Source organism: Prionailurus viverrinus, chromosome D1 (assembly GCF_022837055.1).
Source record: "Prionailurus viverrinus isolate Anna chromosome D1, UM_Priviv_1.0, whole genome shotgun sequence".
NCBI lineage: Eukaryota > Metazoa > Chordata > Mammalia > Carnivora > Felidae > Prionailurus > Prionailurus viverrinus.
This window is the reverse complement of record NC_062570.1, coordinates 18,969,875-18,993,377: the sequence shown is the minus strand read 5'-3', so window position 1 is coordinate 18,993,377 and position 23,503 is coordinate 18,969,875. Positions and strand designations below refer to the sequence as shown.

The following is a 23,503-nucleotide window of genomic DNA, read 5'->3' as shown; positions in this document are numbered from 1 at the left end:
CCTCTGAAAGCAACATCCTAAGTAAATGCCAGGTGGCTACAGAGATTTAGGCCAAGCTCAGACTCATATTCGGGACACATGCACCTGTCACTAGGAGGCCTGAAAATATTCTCGAATTTGCAAGTGCTTTATTTGAGCCACCCATACAGATGCCTCCAAACAACCCGGAGCAATACAAAGGTGCCACAGTGCCCACAAACCCTCAAGTCCGCAACCCCGCGGTCACTTTTAAGTGTCTGGGGAAGGCACGGTGATTTTCTGGTAGCAGGTTTATTTTCCTGACCGTGTGCTGCTCCTGCTGGTGCAGCAATGACACTGCGTTCCCGGAGCACGGGTGCACCGACAGATGGTGTGAGAGGACCAGAGTCACGCGAACGGCTTCCGTGAAGCCAGCCCGGAATGCAAATGGAATCTGCAGAGAAGTTAACCTAGGAGAACCAGAAACTGACTCTACGATCGGACTGCCACTCAAACAATGGCATGGGATGCACAGGAAGCCAAACTGTGTCCCCTACCATATGTCTCACACAGCAGTGCCCCAACCGTCACACCGTTTGTTGGCCTGGGGATCTTAGTCCTGGAGGATGGACTCCTTCCGAGTGAGGGGAAACATCTTATTTTAGAGACTCAGTACCCGGCACGATTCAGGTTTGCTAAGCGAGTGAGATGCGAACTGATAATTGACGGATAAATAAATAAGTGGACGGATAGGTAAATAAATGGCAGCTCAGATGTGGGAAGCACAGCGCTCGGTGACTGTCCTCATGGGAGCAAACACCAATCAGAATGCAAATACAGTGCTGCGCACAAACAGGGCTTCTGACTCTTGGCTCGAGAGAAGGCAGCTGACCAGGGCCATACGGACTGGAGAACAGCCAGACGCCAGGACTTGGCTTCTCTCTGCTTCTTTGAGGCCAGGCTCCTCAGCACAGGGCAAATTCACCACAGGGGAAACCAGATGCTAAGGCCTCTTTTTTCAAACCACCCACCTCTCTCTTGCTGCTGAACCCTGTTTCTAAAAGGAGCAAAGGAAAAGAAGGGTTTCTTCTTTGCAGTAAACAAGATGATTAGTGAAGCCTCTCCACCGCCGTTAATAATACATCTTGTGGGTTCAGCTCAAAACTGGGAGGGCGCCTGGGTGGCTGAGATGGTTAAGCGTCCAACTCTTCATTTTGGCCCAGGTCATGACCTCACGGTTTGTGGGTTCAAGCCCCGTGTCAGGCCCTGTGCTGGCAGAGAGGAGCCTGCTTGGGATTCTCTGTCTCCCTCTCTCTCTGCCACTCCTCAATTAGCATGTGTGCATGTGCGCTCTAGCTCTCCCTCTCTCTCTCAAAATAAATAAACTTTCTTTTAATTTTTAACATTTATTTATTTTTGAGAGAGAGGGAGCATGAGCATGAGCAGGGGAGGGGCAGAGAGAGAGGGAGACACAGAGAGAGAAGGAGCTGTGAGCACAGAGCCCGATGCGGGGCTCGAACTCACAAACCATGAGATCATGACCTGAGCTGAAATCGGATGCTCAACCATCTGAGCCACAGGCTCATTTTTTTAAAAACAGGGAGAAGTGACAGCCCGTGTGCCCTGACGTAACGTTAACAAAACTAACTTTTGTCCCAACTCAGACAAAAATAATCAAAGTGGTTCCGATAAAAGCAGACTTACGCAGGCAGAGTTTACAGACCCTTGACATTTTTGCTTTTCAGAGCAATACATCTGCAAAGAGTACAGAATTCAATTTAACCTGAGTACCAGTCCGGCCTGTCACTAACAGATGTGGGAATCCTCGGCAAGCTACCTTACCTTACTAAGCCTCAGTTTTCTCATTTACAACATGAAGCAGTTAACCCCAAATGTCCCTTCTAGGTCTGTTCGTATGAATCCCAAAACCAAATGGATCACAGCAGGAGTCAACTGATTACCACGCAGAATGCATTCTGAAATGGCTATTCAGGTACTATTATCATTTATCGACTGTTTTTATTATCACTCATTCTATGTCACACACAGAGCAAAGAAAGACAAGTTAAAGTCCCTAGTTAATTGCTCGGTCATTATTAATTTACATTTATAGAGAGCTGTCCTTTGCAGGCTCAATAAACTTATTTCATCTGTTTCTTATGATACCCCCTTGAGATAGGAAGGGCAGATTATCATCCCCCTATTAGAAATGGGGGTTTATTACGCTGAGGTCATAAACTGTGCCGTCAACAATCTAGGGCTGTAGAGAGATAATCCGCTTATACTCACAGACTTAAATTTTGGGGAGTACGGAGTGACGTTAAAAGAAAAAGCTTCATCGGAAACACTTACTTCAGCTCATTGGTTTCCATGCCCTGGGCGATGGCCATGATGATGCCGCCATGATCTCCCCAAGTATAGTAGTGAGGTCCAGGAAGTGCCTAAAGAGGAAAAGCCAGCGCTGATGCCACCGCTGTGGAGGTGACTGGGCAGAAACCATGCACGCCACACAGGCACACACATACACGGGCACACACATGAAAACGCAGCAGCAACACCAACCACTTGAATACAATGTTTTGGTTTTCAGGGCACATTGACATCCATTACCTCGTTTGCTCCACACGACCCTGGGATAGGACAGCAAGTTCTCATATCCTAATTTTTTTTCTTTCGCAAATGAAGAAAGCAGGGTTCATATTAAAGGGGCTGACTATAAACAGTAGACGCAGGAGTCAAACCCAAATCTACTCTCACCAACCAGAGATTAAAAATTAACCAACTGGAGGGGCGCCTGGGTGGCTCAGTCGGTTGAGCGTCCAACTTCGGCTCAGGTCACGGTCTTGCAGTTTGTGAGTTCGAGCCCCGCGTCGGGCTCTGTGCTGACAGCTCAGGGCCTGGAGCCTGCTTCGGATTCTGTGTCTCCCTCTGTCTCTGTCCCTCCCCTGCTCACGTTCTGTCTCTCTCTTTCTCTCAAAAATAAATAAACATTAAAAAATAAATTTAACAATTAACCAACTGGAGTTTGAATTCTACTGTGATTACATAAACCCACGACAGTCCATCGTCCCTGCCAATTACAACTGAAAACTTTGAACAAGATACAAAAATCAGCTGCCCAAGGATGCTGAAAAGTAAACAAAATCAGGTGGCCTTGTGTAGGGGACTTAAAAACCTGAGAAGCTACCATAAGGTTGGGGTTCCCTGGTATGGCTTTGCCCCCAAGGGAAAGTCCCAGTCGTGGAATACCTCAGTCCCAGATGGATGGTTAAACCTTCAGGAGAAACTGTTTCTGCCTAAGGAATCAGGAAACGAAGCCACTACAGGCATGGGAGAATGTGGATGAAATCCCAGAGGGGAAAGTGTCAAACAAGTAAATCCTCTAATTCTGTGTATATGAACTCATGCCCAACCCCTAAACTAAACATGTGTGCAGCAGGACCTAAACCAGCACAGCAAAGGTTTAGCGAATGGAACTGAGATTTTAACTGCCACCCTCAGAATACAAAAAGGAAGCTCAAGTCTGAATCTGAGCAGATGTACTACATGCTAAAACAAAAATATCGACATTCCTCCGGTAGATTTTATTCCACACATCTCATTCACATGTCCAGCACACAATCCAAAATTAATCAACATGCAAGCATACCAATAAAACGTGTCCAATTCTCAAGGGAAAAGACAATCAACGGGGCCAACACCAAGATGATTCAAATGCCAGAATAACCAAAGACTTTAAATAATGATCATAACTCTGTCTCATGAGTTAAAGGAAAAACACTTGAAACGAACAAAAGACATGAATTCTTCCCAGAGAAGTGGAAACTCTTTTTTAAGGAAAGAATTTTAGAACAGAAAAATCTAACATCTGAAGTAACAAATTCACTAATGGGCTCAACAACAGAATGGAAATGACAGAGGAATTGGTGAACTTGGCAATAAATATAGAAGAGTAGAAATTATGCATCCTAAAGAGCACACCAGGGGCGCCTGGGTGGCTCAGTCGACTTCGGCTCAGGTCATGATCTCACATCTCGTGAGTTCGAGCCCTCTGGCAGGCTCTGTGCTGACAGCTCAGAACCTGGAGCCTGCTTCGGATTCTGTGCCTCCCTCTCTCTCTGCCCCTCCCGGCTCGCACTCTGTCTCTCTGTCAAAAATAAACAAACATGGGGCGCCTGGGTGGTGCAGTCAGTTAAGCGTCCGACTTCAGCCAGGTCACGATCTCGCGGTCCGGGAGTTCGAGCCCCGCGTCGGGCTCTGGGCTGATGGCTCGGAGCCTGGAGCCTGTTTCCAATTCTGTGTCTCCCTCTCTCTCTGCCCCTCCCCCGTTCATGCTCTGTCTCTCTCTGTCCCAAAAATAAAAAAAAAAAAAACGTTGGAAAAAAAAATAAACAAACATAAAAAACATTTTCAAATTAAAAAAAAGAAAAGAACACACAAAAAAAGATTGAAAAGAAAAAAGCTCCACAGACAGGGAGGACAATAATAAAACGTCTAAGCATGTGTAACTGGAGTCCAAGAATAACAGGAAAAAGGGACTAGAGCAGGGAAAAAAAAAAAAAATTGAGGAAATAATGGCTGAAACTTTCCCATATGTGGTGAAAAACATACATTCACATACTCAAGATCAGCATACCCACATAGGACAAACGCAAAGAAAACCACATCTAGATATATCACAAGAAAACTGCTGAAAACCAAAGATAAGGAAAAAAACATTGAAGCATTTACACAAAATGACGCATTGCATACAGGAAACTGGAAACTAAAATGACTACAGATTTCTCATAAGAAACCAGGGAGGCAAGAAGATAGTAGCACGTCTTTAAAGCACTGAGAGAAATTACTGTCAAACCAGAATTCTATATCCAGCACACATATCCTCCAGGAAGGAAAGCGAAATACAGAGATTCTCAAATGAAGGAAAACCAAGAAAATGCATAGCCAATAGGTCTGCTCAACATAAAATGCTAAAGGAGTTTCTTGAGGCCGTAGGGAAAGCTATCAGGGGCTTACAGGGATTCTCAGGAATGAAGAAAGGGCAAAAGAAATAACCTGGGTAAATATGAGAGACTGGTTTTTTCCCCCTTGAACTCTTTAAAACTGGTATTAAAACTGGTATTTAAAAACAAGTAAAGCAAAACAAAAGCAAAAACACTGTCTTACAGTGTTTTAATGTATCTCGATGGGATACACAGAATAATAACAAAAAAGTCAGGAAAAGAGAAAGGGACTTACGTGCTTACAAGGTTTCTAAATTTTAGGTTAGGTGTAACATTATGTTAAGAGCAATGTTCATTCAGAAAAGACCATGAAAGACTAAATATGCATGTTGTCATCCTCAGAGTAACCGCTAAAAAAAAATACAAAGAGAGGCACCTGGGTGGCTCAGTTGGTTAAGAAACCGACTCTTGCTTTTGGCTCAGGTCATTATCTCATGGTTCCTGGGTTCAAGCCCCACGTCAGGCTCCACACTAATAGGGTGGGGCCTGCTTGGGATTCTATCTATCCCTCTCTCTCTCTGCCCCTCCCATGTTCTCTCAAAATAAATAAATTATTTAAAAAATATAAAGAAATATAATAAAAAAGACAATACCTAAATAAAAGTAGAATGCCAAAACTATCTAAATAATATTAAAAAGGCAGTAAAGGGGCGCCTGGGTGGCGCAGTCGGTTAAGCGTCCGGCTTCAGCCAGGTCACGATCTCGCGGTCGGCGAGTTCGAGCCCCACGTCGGGCTCTGGGCTGATGGCTCAGAGCCTGGAGCCTGTTTCCGATTCTGTGTCTCCCTCTCTCTCTGCCCCTCCCCCATTCATGCTCTGTCTCTCTCTGTCCCAAAAATAAATAAACGTTGAAAAAAAAAAAAATTAAAAAGGCAGTAAAGGAAGAACAGAGGAATAAAAAACAAAGATCATATATACATACATAAAATCCTGGACCTAAATCCAACTATATCAATAATTATGTTAAATGGTAACAGTCTTGGGCACCTGGGTGGCTCAGTCGGTTAAGCTCGGGTCTTGATCTCAGGGTCACGAGTTCAAGACCTGCATTGGGTTCCACACCCAATAAATAAAATCAGTAAATAAATAAAATGGTGAATTTTATGGTATGTGAATTACATCTCAACTTTAAAGGGGAACATTAAAAAATATTCTGAACTGAGTGACAGCAAAATTATAACATCTCTAAAATTTGTGGCCGTAGCTAACACAGTATTTAGAGGAAAACTTACAGCTTTAAATGTTGCTATTAGGAAAAACATCTAAAATCAGTGACCTAAAGTTACACCAAAAAAACTACAAGAAGAAAAGCAAAGTAAATCCGAAGTAAGTAACGTTAAAGACAATACTAAAGAGCAGAAATCAACAAAAGAAAGAACAGAGACAAAGCCAAAAGCATGTTCTTTAAAACGATCAACAATATTGACAAACCAGTAACTAAACTAATAAAAGCAAAATAGAAAAAAAACACACACAAATTATCAATATCAGGAATGAAAACAGGTTATCACCACAGATCCTATAGACATTGAAAAAAATTAAAAAATACCTTGAGTCATTTTAACCCAATAAATTCAGTAACTTAGATGAAACTCACCAAGACAGACACAAGTCGTAGAAAATCTGAATAGTTCTCTATCTGCCAGAGAAACTGAATTTCTAACCAAAACATTCCCAAGAAGACTCCCAAGAATAAAAATGTGCTACTAAAAATAAATTTGAAAAAAATTTAAAAAATAAAAAATAATTAAAAAAAAACAGAAAAAAAGTGAAAATACATTCACTGGTTAATTATTCAAGAAAAAAAATAACACCACTTTTACATAAAAGAGGAATCACTGCTCAACTTGTTCTATGACACCAGCCCAACCCTAACACCAAAACTTGAAAAGACATTACAAAAAAAAAAAAAAAAAAAAAAGCAGACCAATATCTCGCTCGTGAATAATGTAAAAATCTGTAACAAAGTATTAGCGACTCAAACCTAACCTTATATAATAAGGATAATATATCGGGGCGCCTGGGTGGCTCAGGTGGTTGAGCGTCCGACTTTGGCTCAGATCATGATCTCACGATTCGTTAGTTCGACCCCCCGCGTCAGGCTCTGTGTGGGTAGCTCGGAGCCTGGAGCCTGCTTCGGATTCTGTGTCTCACTCTCTCTCTCTCTCTCTGCCCCTCCCCAGCTTGCACTCTGTCTCTCCCTCTCTCAAAAATAAATGAACATTAAAAAAAATTCTTAATCAGGATAATATATCATAATGAAATCGAGTATATCCCAGTAATTCGAGATTAGTATAACAGTCAAGAATCAAACAACGTAAATACCATATCATATATGTGATGGTACGATAATGAAAAAAATTACGTACTTTGGTCTTCATCCCCAGCTCCTGGCCAGAGCTCTTAAAAACCTTGTAACTTCCTGACTGATGGGAGTGATGTGTATCTTATATATCCTATATCCCTTAGAACTTCCTAGATGATAGGAGAGTCCTTTGTTCTAATAAGGTGACTCCCGGTGGACCCCTGGACAGTACAGGGGCTGGCTACCAGAAAAGCTAAACACGATTAGAAGCCTGAAACTTTCAGCCCCACCCCATCCCCTGGGGAAAGGACAGAGGGCTGGAGAGTATGTTCATAATCAATCATGCCTAAATGATGAAGCCACCATTAAAAAAAAACATCCCTGGGGCTCCTGGGTGGCTCAGTCAGTTGAGTATCCGACTGAGGTCACGATCTTGAAGTCCATGAGTTGGGAGCCCCACGTTGGGTTCTGTGCTCACAGCTCGGAGCCTGGGGCCTGTTTCAGATTCTGTGTCTCCCTCTCTCTCTGCTCCTCCCCCGCTCATGCTCGCTCATGCGTGCGCTCTCTCTCTGTTTCAAAAATAATGTTAAAAAAAAAACAATTTTTTTAACAAAAATAAAAATTAAAAAATCCCCTAAACTGAAAGATGTGAAGAGCTCCCAGGTTGATGGAGACATCCACATGCCGGGAGGCTGGCACATCTCACCTCCATGAGGACAGAAGCTCCTAGCTCAGGACCCTTCTGGACCTTGCCCTATGTATCTCTTCATCCAGCTACTCATCTGTAGCCTTTGTAATATCCTGCATAATAAACTGATGGACGTAAGTAAATATTTCCTTGAATTCTGTCAGCCATTCTAGCAAATTATGGAACCCAAGAAGTTTGCGGGGCGGGGGGGAGGGGGGTGGTTCATAGGAACATCCTATTTATAAGCTGCTCAGTCAGAAGAATAAGTGACAACCTGTACCTTGCAATTAGCATGAGAGGTGAGGTGGGGTGGGGCTCAGTCTCATGAGACTGAACCCTTAACCTGCGGGGTCTGTGGTGACTCCAGCTAGCTGGAGTGTAGGACTCAAGTGTAGGACATGACTCAAGTGTAGGACATCCAGTTGATGTCCAGAGAATTGGAGAATTGCTCCTTGTGAGGGGAAACTCCCTGGTGTCACCAGTATTCTGAGGGGCGCCTGGGTGGCTCAGTCAGTTAAGCATCTGACTCCTGATTTTGGCTGGGTGATCTCACAGTTCATGGTTTCAAGCTCTGAGTCGGGCTCTGTGCGGACAGCGTGGAGCCTGCTTGGGATTCTCTCTTTCTCCTTCTCTCTCTGCCCTTCCCCTGCTTGTGATCTCTCTCTCTCTCTCTCTCTCTCTCTCTCTCTCTCCCTCAAAATAAATAAATAAACTTTCAAAAAATGGTCCTTCAAATCTCTTTTTAAAAAGTATTCTGAGGGGCGCCTGGGTGGCGCAGTCGGTTAAGCGTCCGACTTCAGCCAGGTCACGATCTCGCGGTCCGTGAGTTTGAGCCCCGCGTCAGACTCTGGGCTGATGGCTCAGAGCCTGGAGCCTGTTTCCGATTCTGTGTCTCCCTCTCTCTCTGCCCCTCCCCCATTCATGCTCTCTCTCTGTCCCAAAAATAAATAAACGTTGAAAAAAATTTAAAAAAAAAAAAAGTATTCTGGGACACCTGGGTGGCTCAATCAGTTAAGCATCCGACTCTTGAATTCCGTTCGACAATTAAGTAATGGCTCCAGGGCTATCCCAGCCCAAAGCCTGTGCTGTCCCTGCTCCGTCTTGCCACTTCATCTTCTCCCATAAACCCACCCACTCATGCAGATTCTGTGGGACAAGGAGGGGCGGCGGGTGCTCAGGAGACTGGCCCTAGACCTGGTCCAGCCACCGTGTGGGGGCCTCAGTCTCATCATCGATGCTGACACATAAGGACCCTGGTCAGCTCTGACAGGCTGTCATTTTATAATTCTAAACCAACTACCCAATTTCAGATGGGGGAAACCTCAGCTCCAAAGGGCACAGAAGATTTATCCAGGCTCACAAAGAAAAGGTCCCAGGACCTCCCAGACTCGTCTAACTTTCTCGACAGTCAGGAGTAACATCTATTAGCCAACAATACATGGTGTCCACTATAATCATCAAAAAAAAAAAAAAAAAAGGCAAGTGGGACACGTGGGTGGCTCAGTTGGTTAAGCGTCTGACTTTGGCTCGGGTCATGATCTCATGGTTCATGGAGTTCAAGCCCAGCATCGGGCTCTCTGCTGTCAGCGAAGAGCCTGCCTCAGATCCTCTGCCTCCCTCCCTCTGGCCCTCCCCAGCTCACGCGTGATGATTCTCTCTCTCTCTCTCTCTCTCTCTAAAAAATAACAAAAACATTTTTAAAATTTTTTTTAATTAAAACAAACTAAAGTAAAATAGGTACAAGATGTGAACACTGCACAGCATGATTTTTAAATAGCCAATGAGCATATGAGAAGAAGCTCAGCATCATTAGTCACCAAGGAAAGGCCAATTAAGACCATGATGAGGGGGATGCCTGGGTGGCTCAGTCAGACTGAGCCTGACTCTTGATTTTGGCTCAGGTTATGATCTCATGGTTCATGGGTTCAAGCCCGCATCGGACTCTGTGCTGATGGAGACTGTTTGGGATTCTGTTTGGGATTCTGTCTCTCCCCCTCTCTCTGCCCCTCACCTGCTATGCTCTCTCTCTCTCAAAATAAATTTTAGAAAATAAATTAAATTTTAAAAAATTTTAAAACACACAATGAGGGGTGCTGGGTGGTTCCATTGGTTAAGTGGCCAACTCTTGATTTCAGCTCAGGCCACACATAGTCTGACAGTTCATAAGTTTGAGCCCCAAAGAGGACTCTGCATTGAAAGCAAGGAGCCTGCTTGGAATTCCCTCCCTCTCTCTCTGCCCCTACCCTGCTCATGCTCTCTCTCTCTCAATCCCTCTCTCAAAAGTAAATAAACATTTTCCAAAAACCGTGATGAGACATCACTGCATCCTCATCAAACTGTCTAAAATTAAAAAGACTGACCACACCAACTGTTGGCGTGGACCTGAAGCATTCAGAACTCTCACACACTGTTGGTCGAAATGTAAAATGGTACGTCCACTTGGGAAAACAATTTGGTAATTCCTTAAAAAGTTAAACATAAGACCCACTAAGCTGTCCAGTCATTCCATTCTGAGGTATCAGCCCGGAAGAAATAGAAATATGTAGCTAAAAAAAAAGAAAAAAAAAAGAAAGCATGTAATCAAATGTTATAACCGCTATAATTTATAATCGGCAAAAACTGTAATGCCCACCAACAGACGAATGGATAAACAAATTGTAGAATATCCCTACAGTGGGACGCTAATCAACAACAAAATGGGAAAGAGCCCTTGATACATGAAACCGCATGAATACACCTCAAAATCGCCATGACGAGGGACAGAAGCCAGGCAAACGGGTGGCATATTATGAATCCATTTATATAAAATTCTAGAAAACGCTAACTAATAATCTGGCAGGGACGAGGTCAAGAGAAGGATGGACTGACTGCGAAGGGGGAAGAAAGATACTTTGGGGAGGGACAGAAATGCTTGTTGTCTTAACGGTGGGGTCGGCGACGGTTTAGGGATGGTGACCAATTCTGATCAAACCGTACCCTTTCCTATGCAGAGTTTACTGTCCTCAACAAATAAAGGTAAGGAAAGACAGAACAGAAAAGAACTCGGGATCGGGGAATTTACCTACTCATGAGTACCGGGAGGGGAACGAGAAGTACGGTCACCAATTTTCTGGGCAACCTCTACCCACCGCATCTCTATCTCACACTTCCCCTGTCACCACCCATGCCCTTCAAACCCCCAGACTGTCCCATGCAAACACCGCCTGAGCGCACTCAGATGCCCACTCGCACAGACGCGGTCTCAACCCTCCTCTCCCCTCCTTCCAAAAATAAGATCCCTTGTGCAATGGCTGCCCTTGGCGGGCATGAAGCATGCCTGGCAGGAGGCACAAGAGTGGCCCCAGCATTGGCCACATGACACTGCTTCACTGGAGAAGGAACAAGCCACTGCTTTCTACCCTGAAGGAGAGCACTCGCAGATGTTCAAATCCCAGAGGACACCGACATCAGAAGGTCCAAAACAAACCACAAGCCTATCCGCTGAGGAGAGAACAGCCGGTTTCAAAAGGAAGGTCTGGCTCCCCAGAAGAGGAAAGCCAGCTGTTTAATCCTTCCCAAGGGGGCGGCGCAAGGATGCCCCCCCACACTCCAAACTGTTCACGCTTTTTGACTCCTGGGCCTGAACGACATCTTTCACCCGAACACGGAGTTATGTTCTCCACCATCCTGGATGGTTCTTTATTTCTGTGCACACACGACGTCTCGGTCCCAGATCCCTCAGCCTGAAGGACGGTAAGCCCTACCTCGTAGGAGAGAGGTGCTAGGTCTCTGTAAACTGTACAGAAGCCAAACAAACGTCGGGTATTATTAATGCTTCACACAGTACATATTTAAATATAAATGTGTACAGGGCGCCTGTGTGGCTCAGACATTAAGCATCTGACTTAGGCTCAGGTCATGATCTCACGGTTTGTGAGTTCAAGTCCCACATCGAGTGAGCTCAAGCTCCTCATTGGATAAACACGAGCCCCACTTTGGGTGAGCCCTGCCTTTCTCTCTCTCTCTCTCTCTCATTCCCTCTGCCCCTCCTGGGATTCTCTCTCTCTCTCTCTCTCTCTCTCTCTCTCTCTCTCTCTCTGCCCCAGTCTCCCCCTGGATCACTTGCACCCTCTCTCTCTCGCTCAAAGAAAAAACAATAAAAATAAATAAAGAAGTAAATATGAACGTGTACATATCACATTCCCCAATAAGCAGCACCGTGAGGATGCTGGCTCTTCTGAGAACGCTACATCCCTCCTGACATCATGCGGGACGTACTCAGTTAAATTCTTGCCCAGTAGTCTGTTGTGATCTCCTGGTGGCTCCCCACACGGGCAGGAGAGTGCCCCTGAAAGCCACCCCTTGGCATGGGAGGCTGCTGAAAGCGTTGTTTTTCGTTTTTTTTTTTAAACAGGTTTGGCAATTCTCTAATGTCCAAGGCTGGATGAACATTTTGGGACTATAAAGCGAGCCCTACTTTCAGAACTAGTATGATCAGTGCCTAAGGACCCAAAGTAGCTCTACGAACTGAAGGTAAAAACAGTCTTCTGTGGCACCTGGGTGGCTCAGTCGATTGAGCGACTCACTTTGGCTCAGGTCACGCTCTCCCAGTTCATGGGTTCGAGCCCCGCGTCGGGCTCGGTGCTGAGAGCCCAGAGCTTGGAACCTGCTTCGGATTCTGTGTCTCCCTCTCTCTCTCTGCCCCTCTCTCGCTTGCACTCTCTCTCTCTCAAAAATAAACAAACATTTTTAAAAAGTTTTAAAGAAAAAAAGATACAAAAATAAATAAAACAGCCAGCTTCACACCAGATACCCATACCGTCCTTTGCTGACAGGGTCTGCAAACGTTATGCTGAGTACCCGCCCCATGCCAGGCCCTGCAAACTGGGCACTGCTTTGTCCTCTTGGGATATTTAGTTACATTTACAAGGCGGGGGGAAGAAAAGGTCTGTTTTTGATTCAAAGGGCTATCTTTCGGCAAAATCACGAGCCCGCATTACAAGGTGTGGACACAAGTCAGCGCAGCGGGCGCTCACGTGTGGCTCTGGGTTCCCCTCTTTATTTCATAGTCATACTTGGTGCCATTGACCTCCACCTGAGGCCACAAGTGTTCCTGAAATGCTGAGGCCCAATTGTATTCTCAGACAAACAAGAACACGGGCTGAGGCTGGGGGCAGGGTTGGGGTCGGGGGGGGGGGGGGGGGGGGCGGTGGAGCTGACCTCTCGCCATCGGGCTCCGGCACTGCTGGAGATGTACACGTTCGTCTTGCTTGCCAAGTTCTTTCCCACTGACCCTGAAATGCAAGAGGAATAATGACTTTCAATTTCAAGAATATGTCAGATACCCGCCTTGCCCAGCTAGGAATCCGAAGTGGTATTTAGCGACTGAGAACGTCTCAAAACCACAAACGGCACCTGCCGCGGCAGGTGTCCGTGGTCACCGCGTATTCGGCTGCGTGTAACCAAAGAGCTCAGGGCCTAAGTGAGAAGCAGCAACGCAGACCTACCAGTGGCAATGATGAGCCCGGGAGCGGACTCCTTGGACAGGATGGGCATCCTCCGGAGCTGAAGGTTGAGCAGCTGGCTGAGCCGCTGGGCCAAGTGGAGGGAACAGCCCTGGGCGAGCTACGGGACACAAGTTCCAGACCCCATCAGCACGTGACAGGATGCCTCCCGCTCCCCCAAAACACGGAGGCCTGTGTGAGGACACTGCAGCCACACACAGTGAAAAGGGAATCTGGCCCAGAGGAAACCAGAACTCACGCCCCAGCTGTCCCCACACCGTCCCCCCTCCCACCCCAGGTGGATGCGATTATCCGAACCACACAAATGACTCCCGCTGAAGAAAAGAGAAAAATAAAATTAAAACATTCCTTCGGAGACTCTCAGAGAATGGCAATTAGAAATCAGTGTCAACTCAAATAGATCGAAAGTTATCACTCCCTCTAGATTACCCAGAGATAACTCTCACGTGATTTGGGACCGAAGAGAAATGAAATGATTTCAGGGCATTCGTTGTTTAAGTCAGGAGAGATCAATTGCAAATAGGATTTACGCAACGCCATCAGAGGAAACACCAAGGATCAGAAGTCATAAAGCTCCCAGATGTACAACACATGAGATCTAAAAATCCACATGAAAACAATTGTGATGCAGTCTGCATTCGTCCAAAGAACCAGCCCTGCGATGAACGTCCACTGCAAAACGAGTTACTCAAACTCGCCTCCACCACTTCACATTCGGATTTTAATAGTTCTGCAAACAAAGCCGTTTGCTGTGTGGTCAGGCCTGGTTCCCTTGGCCAGAATGTGATGGTCGAATGTCATTCGGCCACGTCTGGTGTTCTAGACGGGGTAACTCTTGGGTGCGCTCACGTTAATAGGTAAAAGTTGACATGGTCTGCAAAGTACGCTGGTTTTTATAAAAAAGGATCTAACAAACGTCCACCTTGCTGGCATCACAGTTTCGCAAATGAAAACTGGAGCAAGTTAGGCTGGGTCTCAAAGAAAGATGTGCCAACCAACCTGTTCTTTCACCACCTAAACTCACAAGCAGAAACGAAAAGCTCGACCAACTGTTGTACAACTCATAACTAAACAGATCAGTCAGGGGAATAAGCTGAGTTTCAACAACACCATTAATTCTATACAACTAGGGCTCAGACCCCCAGTGGACACTCAAAAGCAGCCCACCCCCATCCACACAGACTCACGAAACACTCCCCAAATCTAGAAGACACTCCTGAATAAAGAAGCACCTGTATGTTTGTCTCTTATCTACTTCTATCCTGCCTCTTCCCCAAGTGAGACTCCATGCGGTAAGCCGAAACCTGTTGCCAAATAGGGAAGAGTAACCGAGAAGCCTGGGGAAAACAAGAGCCTCCAAAACAAATTTCCCAATGGCCACAGATACAGCATACAGTAGAGTCGACACAATCGTGGACAAACAAAATTCAAAAACCCAAAAGACCAGGTGACTGTCTAACTCTTACGGTTTTTCCGAGAACTGCTGCCACTCGAGTTTTTTTGAGTTCCTTCTGCCCACCTACTTTATATACCCCAGATCCCTTGTGCAAGGCGAAAGTGGAGGTGTGGGATGTCACATAAGGCCAAGGAACTCAAAGCCAAGAACGCACTGTTCTTCCAAGAGACAAGAAAGGAGCCACCTAGGGGAGGGGGAACCCTTTAGTGAGACCAACTAATACCTTTCATATTCTCAGCTTTTCAGATGGAGCCACTGATTGGGAAAATTGTAGAATCCTAAATTCTATTCAAGAAAGCATTTTTTTTTTCAAGTTCCACATCAATGTGGGACTTTAAATGTCAGAGTTTCCAAAACTTTTCTGGTTCACAACATAATTCGTATCCCCATGAATTTTTTATAGCAGCCTCAGGCCAGAAGAAATACCAAAACTTGGTTTTTAAGTAGTTAAGGCCAAGCAACTTAAATAAGAATACATGTTCTAATAACTTAGCAGCTCAAAAAAAAATATATATATATACATATGTATATATACATGTACACACACACACACACACACATATATATATATACACACACATATATACATACACACAGAAAGAGAAAGAAAACAAAATTTCTATTTCATTCTTAAATAACCACATTTGCTTAATACGGAATACGTGCACCTGATGGGTACTACGTAACTTCTCAAAGTTTAGAATCATACCAATGTCATTTCCTGCTCCACCCTGAGTTTCCCACTTGCTTTTTATCTTATCACCTGCTAGAAAATCCAGCTTCACCAAGGAACGATGCCTCCCAAAGAAATACAGCATGAAGTAATGTTGAAACTAGGAACTAACTCAAGACAGCATTTCACAGGGTGACGAACAAATATCACGTTGTCATGTGTGTCCCTTAAAAACTTAAAAACATCCCAGGTGCCCCTGGGAGTTCACCACAGCAGCCCCGGGTGCCTGGGTGCTGAGTTTGGGAGCTGTAAGGGCAGATCGCCACATAAAAATTTGTATTAAAAGCCCCAACAAGACGAAAGCATCGATACCTCACAATTGATTTTTTCTCCATATCCTGTGAAGGCTGGAGCCTGAAGAAATTCCCAGGTGCCACCTTTGTCAAAGGTGATGACTGATCTCATGTTCTCCTCATTCATAGAACCGTTAATCAGAGTAGCAATGTAGACTCCTTGTAAGCCTTCCACCCGGTGGAAGTCAGCAAATGGCTCATTTGCAAAATACCTGCGTAAGAGAAAATAAACAGCTGCGAACCAGAATTGACATTTCCTTGGTATGTTTTTATTGTAAATAACATAAAACTTAACTGTTTCAAAGGACAGAACTCAATGGCATGAAGTACACTTGCAACGTCATGTTGTACCAGCATCACTATCTGGTTCCAGAACCTTTCCAGCATCTCAGAAAGAAACCCCACACCCATTGGCAAGCATTCCCCGTCTCCTTCCCATCCCAGGTCCTGGCAAGCCCTCGCCACTAGTTGGTTTTCCTCTCTCCAGGTTTGCCTATTCTGGATGTTTCATTATCATCGGAATCGTGCAACATGTGGCCTTTTTTATGGTTACTTTCCCATGTTTTCAACATTCGCCCATATTGTAGCACGTAACAGCACCCTGTCCCTTGTCACAGTTGAATAATCTGTTGGTTTTCTGGGTTTTTTTTAATGTGACTGTTTTTTAACCTTGAAGGCCAGGATGCTGATCCCCTCGGTAGGGAGTTCAGAATGCTGAGTACAACACAGAAAGCTGATGTAAGGGTCCCACCCGGTTCTTCACTAACAAATTCACCGCAAATCCTCCAGTGAGCCTCGGCCAACGGAAAACAATAAGCTGGTCTTGCCAGACGCTAATAGAAGAGCTGGGGCTTTACCCCAATCTGCAGGAATACGGTGTGACAGCTTACACAGCCTTACACTTTCGACTAATTATCCAACACGCTGATCGGACAGAAGCCCATAGGGTTTCTGTCAGAAAGCAGAGCAGAATCCCTACCCAAGGAGGCCATATGCAGAGCGAGGATGGTTCTAGAAACTTGAGGTTCTACTTGGTAACAGCGATGCAGAGAATAAGCCCTCCCAGGCCTGAACTGCCATGCTAGGACATTGATTTCACTGGAAAGCAGTTCTGCACTGAAAAGGTACCGCAGGATTCAAATGCGACAGATCGCGGAGAAGCGCTAACCAGACTTCACACGTGGCTTTCAAAACTGGAAGTGTGTCCTTTATTTAGAAGGGTTCTGAGCCACTGGGCTTTGTTTAAACACAAAACAAAACAAAACAAAACACAGAAGTGCTTTCTTCCATGATCTGCTGTATAAATCTTGAGCTGGTTGGGTGCTTGGCCTCCTCAGACAGAAAGAAGCACGCTCCAGGCTCTGAGGCAGACGAGGAAATTTTTGAAATTTTTTTTAATGTTTATTCATCTTTGAGATGCAGAGAGAGACAGAGTGTGAGCGGGGGAGGGGCAGAGAAAGAGACAGAGAGAGAGAGAGAGAGAGAGAGAGAGAGAGAGAGAGGAGAGAGAATCCGAAGCAGACTCTGAGCGGTCAGCACAGAGCCCCATCCAGGACTCGAACTCCCTGGTCGTGAGATCATGACCTGAGCCCAAGTCGGACGCTTAACTGACTGAGCCACCAGGCGCCCCTGAAAAAGAACATTTTTAAAAAGCACTGGCAAAGCTACCTCAGGGTGAGAGACGGAGCACAATCCTAAGTAAGATACGGGTGTTGAGACCACATATTCTGACATGTGGTTTCCTTAGGTCTACTGGAGTTATGTTTTGGTTGCTGCTTTGGAAATCGGTTCAAGATCTCTCATCTACCTGCTCTCTGCCTCAGCAATCCGGTGTTGGATTCCATCATCATGAAGCTGCCGTCAGCTCCACTGGCTTCCTTCATGCATATGGGAGGTCTGGGTTTCTCTCATCAAAAGAGCCCTGCTTGTTCCCTCTGGTCATTCCCCTGGAATTTTGGGCTCTTGGATCCAAGCAGAAACCTGTCCTCTGTGCCTCACACGCTCCCCAGACTGTCCTGTCGGCTCCCCTTTGGCCCTGCGACAACTCACCTCTCCCCGAGCGCCCTCTGTTCATCCATTTTCCTACATTTCTTCTCGTTAGCTCTCACAACAGCACCTGCCCCTGCTCCCCGGCCACGCACCAGGGCCACTCGACCACCCTCCCTGCAGAACCCAAGGCCGCCTCGCCCTCATCTGAGGTTCTCCTCAGTTGCCCCCCGCCAGGCCTGACATCTCCTCTCCACACCTGGTCCTCCACCCAGACATCACTTTCCATGACATTTCTGCTCTGCCCATCCCCCCAGTGCCAGGGTCACCCCGTTAGGAACTCCTTCTCCAGTTCTCAAAGCAAGTTAGGATCGGTTCTTTGGCACTTTTCCTATTGCGTTCAAAGAACAACTCATTTCAAATACCACAGAAGTGCTGTGTTTTGTTTTCCTTTGTGTTGTGCTGTTTTTCTTAATCAGCCTGCCCACCTAATCCGCTCACTCACCCTTAGCCCATTTCACTTGCTGAGATGGAGAAGTGGGTGACAAAACTGGACTCAAAGGAGCTTATCTGAAGATCTCCAGTCGTGAGATAAAATCTGAGGAGAGCGACCAGAAGGCTGAGCCTGTGTTGGTCTGTGAGTGTATACATAAATCTGTTTCCAATTTCCGAACTGGATCCTATGCTCAGGCAGGGCGGTAGTGACCTTTGTGACCAAATAAAGGACCGTGCGTGTATATGACAGGGACATATGGTCACATAACTGAGCTTACTGCCTCCTGGGGAGCCGCTCTCCTCGGCTTCTGGCTTCAGCTCTGCCCTGAGATCTCTATCCTGATTACCTGACGAATGTGGAGGATAAGGAAACCTTCCGCAAGCTGTGATTTACCTGCTCCACAGCCAGAGGCTCTCAAAGGTGAGGGGGCAAAAAAAACCCAGAATCTATAAAAGGCCTGAGGAATAATGGCTTATAGTTTTAATTAGAATAAAAGGAAGGAGGGGCGCCTGGGTGGCTCAGTCAGTTGAGCATCCCGCTTCGGCTCAGGTCACGATCTCATGGTCCGTGAGTTCGAGCCCCGCGTCGGGCTCTGTGCTGACAGCTCAGAGCCTGGAGCCTGTTTTGGATTCTGTCTCCCTCTCTCTCTGCCCCTCCCCCCACTCACTCTCTGTCTCTCAAAAATAAACATTAAGGGGCGCCTGGGTGGCGCAGTCGGTTAAGCGTCCGACTTCAGCCAGGTCACGATCTCGCGGTCCGTGAGTTCGAGCCCCGCGTCGGGCTGTGGGCTGATGGCTCGGAGCCTGGAGCCTGTTTCCGATTCTGTGTCTCCCCCTCTCTCTGCCCCTCCCCCGTTCATGCTCTGTCTCTCTCTGTCCCAAAAATAAATAAACGTTGAAAAAAAAAAATTAAAAATAAATAAATAAATAAACATTAATATATATATCAGATATATATGTATCTGATATATATGTAAAGGGTAATACGTAAGCTAATGTTATGTGAATTCCACCTCGATAAATTATTTTAAAAAGAAAACAAAAAGAACACAGGAACCAGGCCAAAGAGCCTGCCACTGACCAAACCAGAAAAATCTGAGGCTGAATCATGGTAGGAATGGTTTAGAACACATTAACACACACTGAATAATAAATGACTCGTGAGTTTATACTGGGGGGCGGGGGGGGGGGGGGGGGAGTAAGGCATAAAATAGGACACACCTCCAAAAGAGCCGAAACAGCGAGTGGAAAAGCACTATCAGAGACCACGTAGAAAGGTCTCCCCGTGGGCATCCAACAGGCACATCCAACCTGGTGAGTCCAAATCCTAAGTCTTGCTTTTTTCCCCAACACCTGCCCTTCACCAAGCCCCCCCTGACTCCCTGACTCCGCACCGGGCATCATTCTGCCAATGGCCCAGCCCAGGCAGCAGTGGGCCCCTGACTCTCCAGAGCCGAGCAGCAAATCTACCAGCAAAGGATCAGAATTTGCCCATTTCCCTCATCTCCGCCACTACTGCCCTGAGCCCAGCCCACAGCAATCCCCACTTGGCCTGGATTTCTCTAACACTGCTTCCCAGAATCTTCCCATTCTGCTTCCCAGAATCTTTCCAGAGTCTACGTTGCACGCAGCATCCAGGTGGCTTCTTTCAAAGATAAGTCACAGGAGTGTTCACCTGAAATTATTGATAACACTGTCCATTTATGTTTCGTGTGCTCTCCTTTATATAATGCAATTCACAGTGTTTAAAATGGTTTTTAAAAATATAATGGGTTAAATCAGACCATGTCCATCTTCCGGTCAAAACCCTCCACATTCCGCTTAGAAAGAAGAAAAAGCAAGTTCTCTGCATGCTCTCGAAGTCCTACAATCTGAGCCCTGCTCTCTTAGATCCCATATCTTGGGTTCTCTCCCTCCTCCTCCAGCTATTGGATCCACTCTGGCCTTCTCACCGCTCCTAAAATAAACCAACAGCGCCCAACCTCACAGCCTCTGTGCATGCTGTTCCCTCTGCCTGCAGTGCCCTTCCCCAGGTACCTGTCTCTTCCCTCCCTCACATAACTCAGGCACCTGCTGAAATGTCACTGTCCTAGAACAGCCTTCCGTGACCAGCCTATACGAAATAACACGCTCATAATCCCGTCCTCTGAACTTACTTCACTTTGCTTCCCAGCACTCCCCATCACCCCGCAAATCACATATCCGTCTATGTTCTGTCTTCCCCCAGTGAGAACAAAAGCTCCATGGAACAGGGGCCCTGTTTTGACTTTTCGTCGCTGGTCACGTGATCTCACTGCGGTGCCTGGAACAAGCTCTGGCCCAGAGCAGCAGTGTCCTTGTTGAGAGAAGTGGTGACTACATCAATCACCAGCCCGATGAGAGACCAAGGACGGCAATCCCAAGCCCTCTGACCTGGTGGTCGTGGCCTCAGAGCCAGACCTCGCTGCCCTCCAGCCAACTTCACCAGACGGGTCCCTTTCCATAGACACCCACAGAGTAATGTTTGCAATTACAGTAAGAAAAAAAAAAAATGTCAATTAACCTGAGTCACTTGGAGGCCAGGCCCCATGGCTACCCACACCAGCCTACCCATGACAGCTTGACATTTTCCAAGTGCTTCTTCCCACTGACTCAGAGACCACAAAGCCAGACAACTGAAGGACAGGAACCCAGGGAGGGGTTGACACATGCTCAGCCTTGGCATCACATCCAAATCCCCCCGAGGGCTTTTTAACATCTTCATACCCCAGGGGCGCCTGGGTGGCTCAGTCAGTTAAGTGTCTGACTCTGGCTCAGGTCGTGATCTCGCTGTTCCCGAGTTCGAGCCCCGCATCGGATTCTGTGCCGACAGCTCAGAGCCTATTTCAGATTCTGTGTCTCCCTCTCTCTCTGTCCCTCCCCCACTTGTGCTCTGTCTCTCCAAAATAAACAAACATTACCCAAAAATTGTTTTAATCTCCCTACCCCGGCCACACCCCCAAGTGGTTAAACAGCACCACAAGCCAGGCATCGGGCTTTCCAAAAACTCACCAGGTGAGTCCAAATGCTCAGGTAACGTTGAAAAACACCCAACGTGATGGTGGGGGCTGCAGCGATGTAAGAAAGCAGGGGAGGGACTCATCATCTTACCTCACCAGCGTGTCACTGCCCGCCCCTCCTGGGCTGTAATACAGCACGTTCTCCAAGGACAGGGAGAATTTCAGCCCTTCTGCCTCCGAGATGTACAAGTTGGTGCGGCTGTTACTATGACTGACGCACACAAATACCTGGTCCTCGGAGGCATCTGCGATGTAATATTCCTTTGGAATCAAGAACCAAGAAACGCACAAGTCAAAAAACACAGCCGCGTAGCGGGCTTTCCTTATGGACGCTAAAGTAATGACTTCCAAATGTCCCAAGGACAGGCGTAGGCCCGGAGCCCATGGACAGCTTCCAAAGCTTGGTGAAGGCTTGGCCAGCTTTCTCTGTCGAGGGGCTGAGGATGCCCTGTAGCTGGAGTAAGCCCCTTACTGGCAAATGGGGCACGAAAGAGTGGGCCGCCGGACTCCGTAAATGACCTTAGAACCTCTTTGTAGTTAATAATGTCTCCTCCCTCTTTTCCCCAGGAGATCTATCATTAGCACAAAGCACGATACACATTAATGTGCATTTCCTTTCCTTGCATTGTCTCTAAGGTACCAAAGGAAGGCGGAACCCCTAAAAAGCAAAGAATTGGTAAGAATGTTCTCCACCTGAGCTACCAGCCTGACACCACGCCCGCTGCTAGAGGCAGGGCCTTCAAATGCCACCTCCCGGAGCGCCTGGGCGTCTCAGTTGGTTGTGTCCCACTGGTTTCGGCTCAGGTCATGATCTCAAGGGATTGAGCCTGGCGTTGGGCTGTGCATGGAGCCTGCTTGAGATTCTTTCTCTCTGCCCCTCCCCCACTCAGGCACATGCACTCTCTCTCTTTCTCGAAATAAACAAACATTAAAAAAAAAAATGCCACCTTTGGAGCCTGGGTGGCTCAGTCGGTTGGGCACCCAACTTTGGCTCAGGTCTTGATCTCATGGTCCGTGAGTTCAAGCCCCACGGTTAAACATCCGACTTTGGCTCAGGTCATGATCTCACAGCTCATGAGTTCGAGCCCTGCATCAGGCTCTGTGCTGACAGCTCAGAGCCTGGAGCCTGCTTCAGATTCTGTCTCCCTCTCTTTCTGCCCCTCCCCCACTCATGTTCTGTCTCTCTCTCTCTCTCTCTCTCTCTCTCTCTCTCTCAAAAATGAATAAACGTAAAAAAAAAAAAAATTTTTTTTTAAATGCCACCTCCTGCCTGTGGTCACCTCTCTGATGACCCCAGCCGACGCTGATCATCCCTATTGATCTCTACGTGCTAACACACACATGCGGGACTCAAGCATTTGACTACATATGATTCCCTCCTCGGCTCGATTCTCCGTATGTCCAACCTGTGTGTTTCTAAAAGGGTGGGACCCAAATCTTATCCTGTTTTGGAACCCGGCCATCTGTAAGCAACACAGCAGGTGCCTCATCCATAACTGTAGTCACTAGCTCCCCAATCCCTCAGTACTGGCACACTGAGCCCACGGACTCCGGTCCCAAACCTCCCTGCCAATCCCTCTCCACATAAAGCAAACGAAGGCTCCCGTTGAGTTGTGCTTCAAACAGGGAAGAGGGAGAAAACAGACCAAGATGGCCAAAGCATAATGGTTCTTTCTAGAGACCCATCTAGCAAGTGAATGCAGGGGGATTCCATCCAACGCCTACCCAGAAGGACATTCCTCCAACACCCTTCCCCCGAACCCTACATGGGGACGATACACTTCTTTCCACCCCCAAGCGGACCCCACTCACATTAATAGGATGTCTTGTGACAAACTGGGCCGCTCGCATGGGCTTCCGGCCAAAGGAGACCCAGAGCTGGACAGAAGACGGCTGCGGACTGCCCAGGAGATGCTGTCAAGGAAAAGGAGGGGGGAAATGTCAATTGTGCCACGTTTCGGCCTCTCAAAATAAGCGAAGAAGGAAAACGGAGAAGTCAGGCCCCTCTATTTCTACCAAAAGCACAAAACACAGTGTGACTGCAA

At 46.7% G+C, this 23,503-nt stretch overlaps 1 protein-coding gene across 2 annotated transcripts in view; it reads right to left on the bottom strand.

Annotated features, from left to right (window-relative positions):
* Positions 1-23,503, bottom strand: part of SORL1 (sortilin related receptor 1) — a 173,050-nt gene that overhangs the window by 95,870 nt on the left and 53,677 nt on the right. The window contains exons 7-12 of one of the 2 annotated variants that reach the window (XM_047876687.1): positions 23,271-23,372; positions 21,550-21,719; positions 15,959-16,151; positions 13,440-13,557; positions 13,153-13,226; positions 2,311-2,399 (exon numbers count right to left, since the gene is read on the bottom strand). In XM_047876687.1, the coding sequence (XP_047732643.1) occupies positions 2,311-2,399; positions 13,153-13,226; positions 13,440-13,557; positions 15,959-16,151; positions 21,550-21,719; positions 23,271-23,372 (746 nt within the window). Of the gene's footprint in view, positions 1-2,310; positions 2,400-13,152; positions 13,227-13,439; positions 13,558-15,958; positions 16,152-18,430; positions 18,885-21,549; positions 21,720-23,270; positions 23,373-23,503 lie in introns of those variants that run through there. The other variant, XM_047876688.1, reaches the window with a different exon arrangement.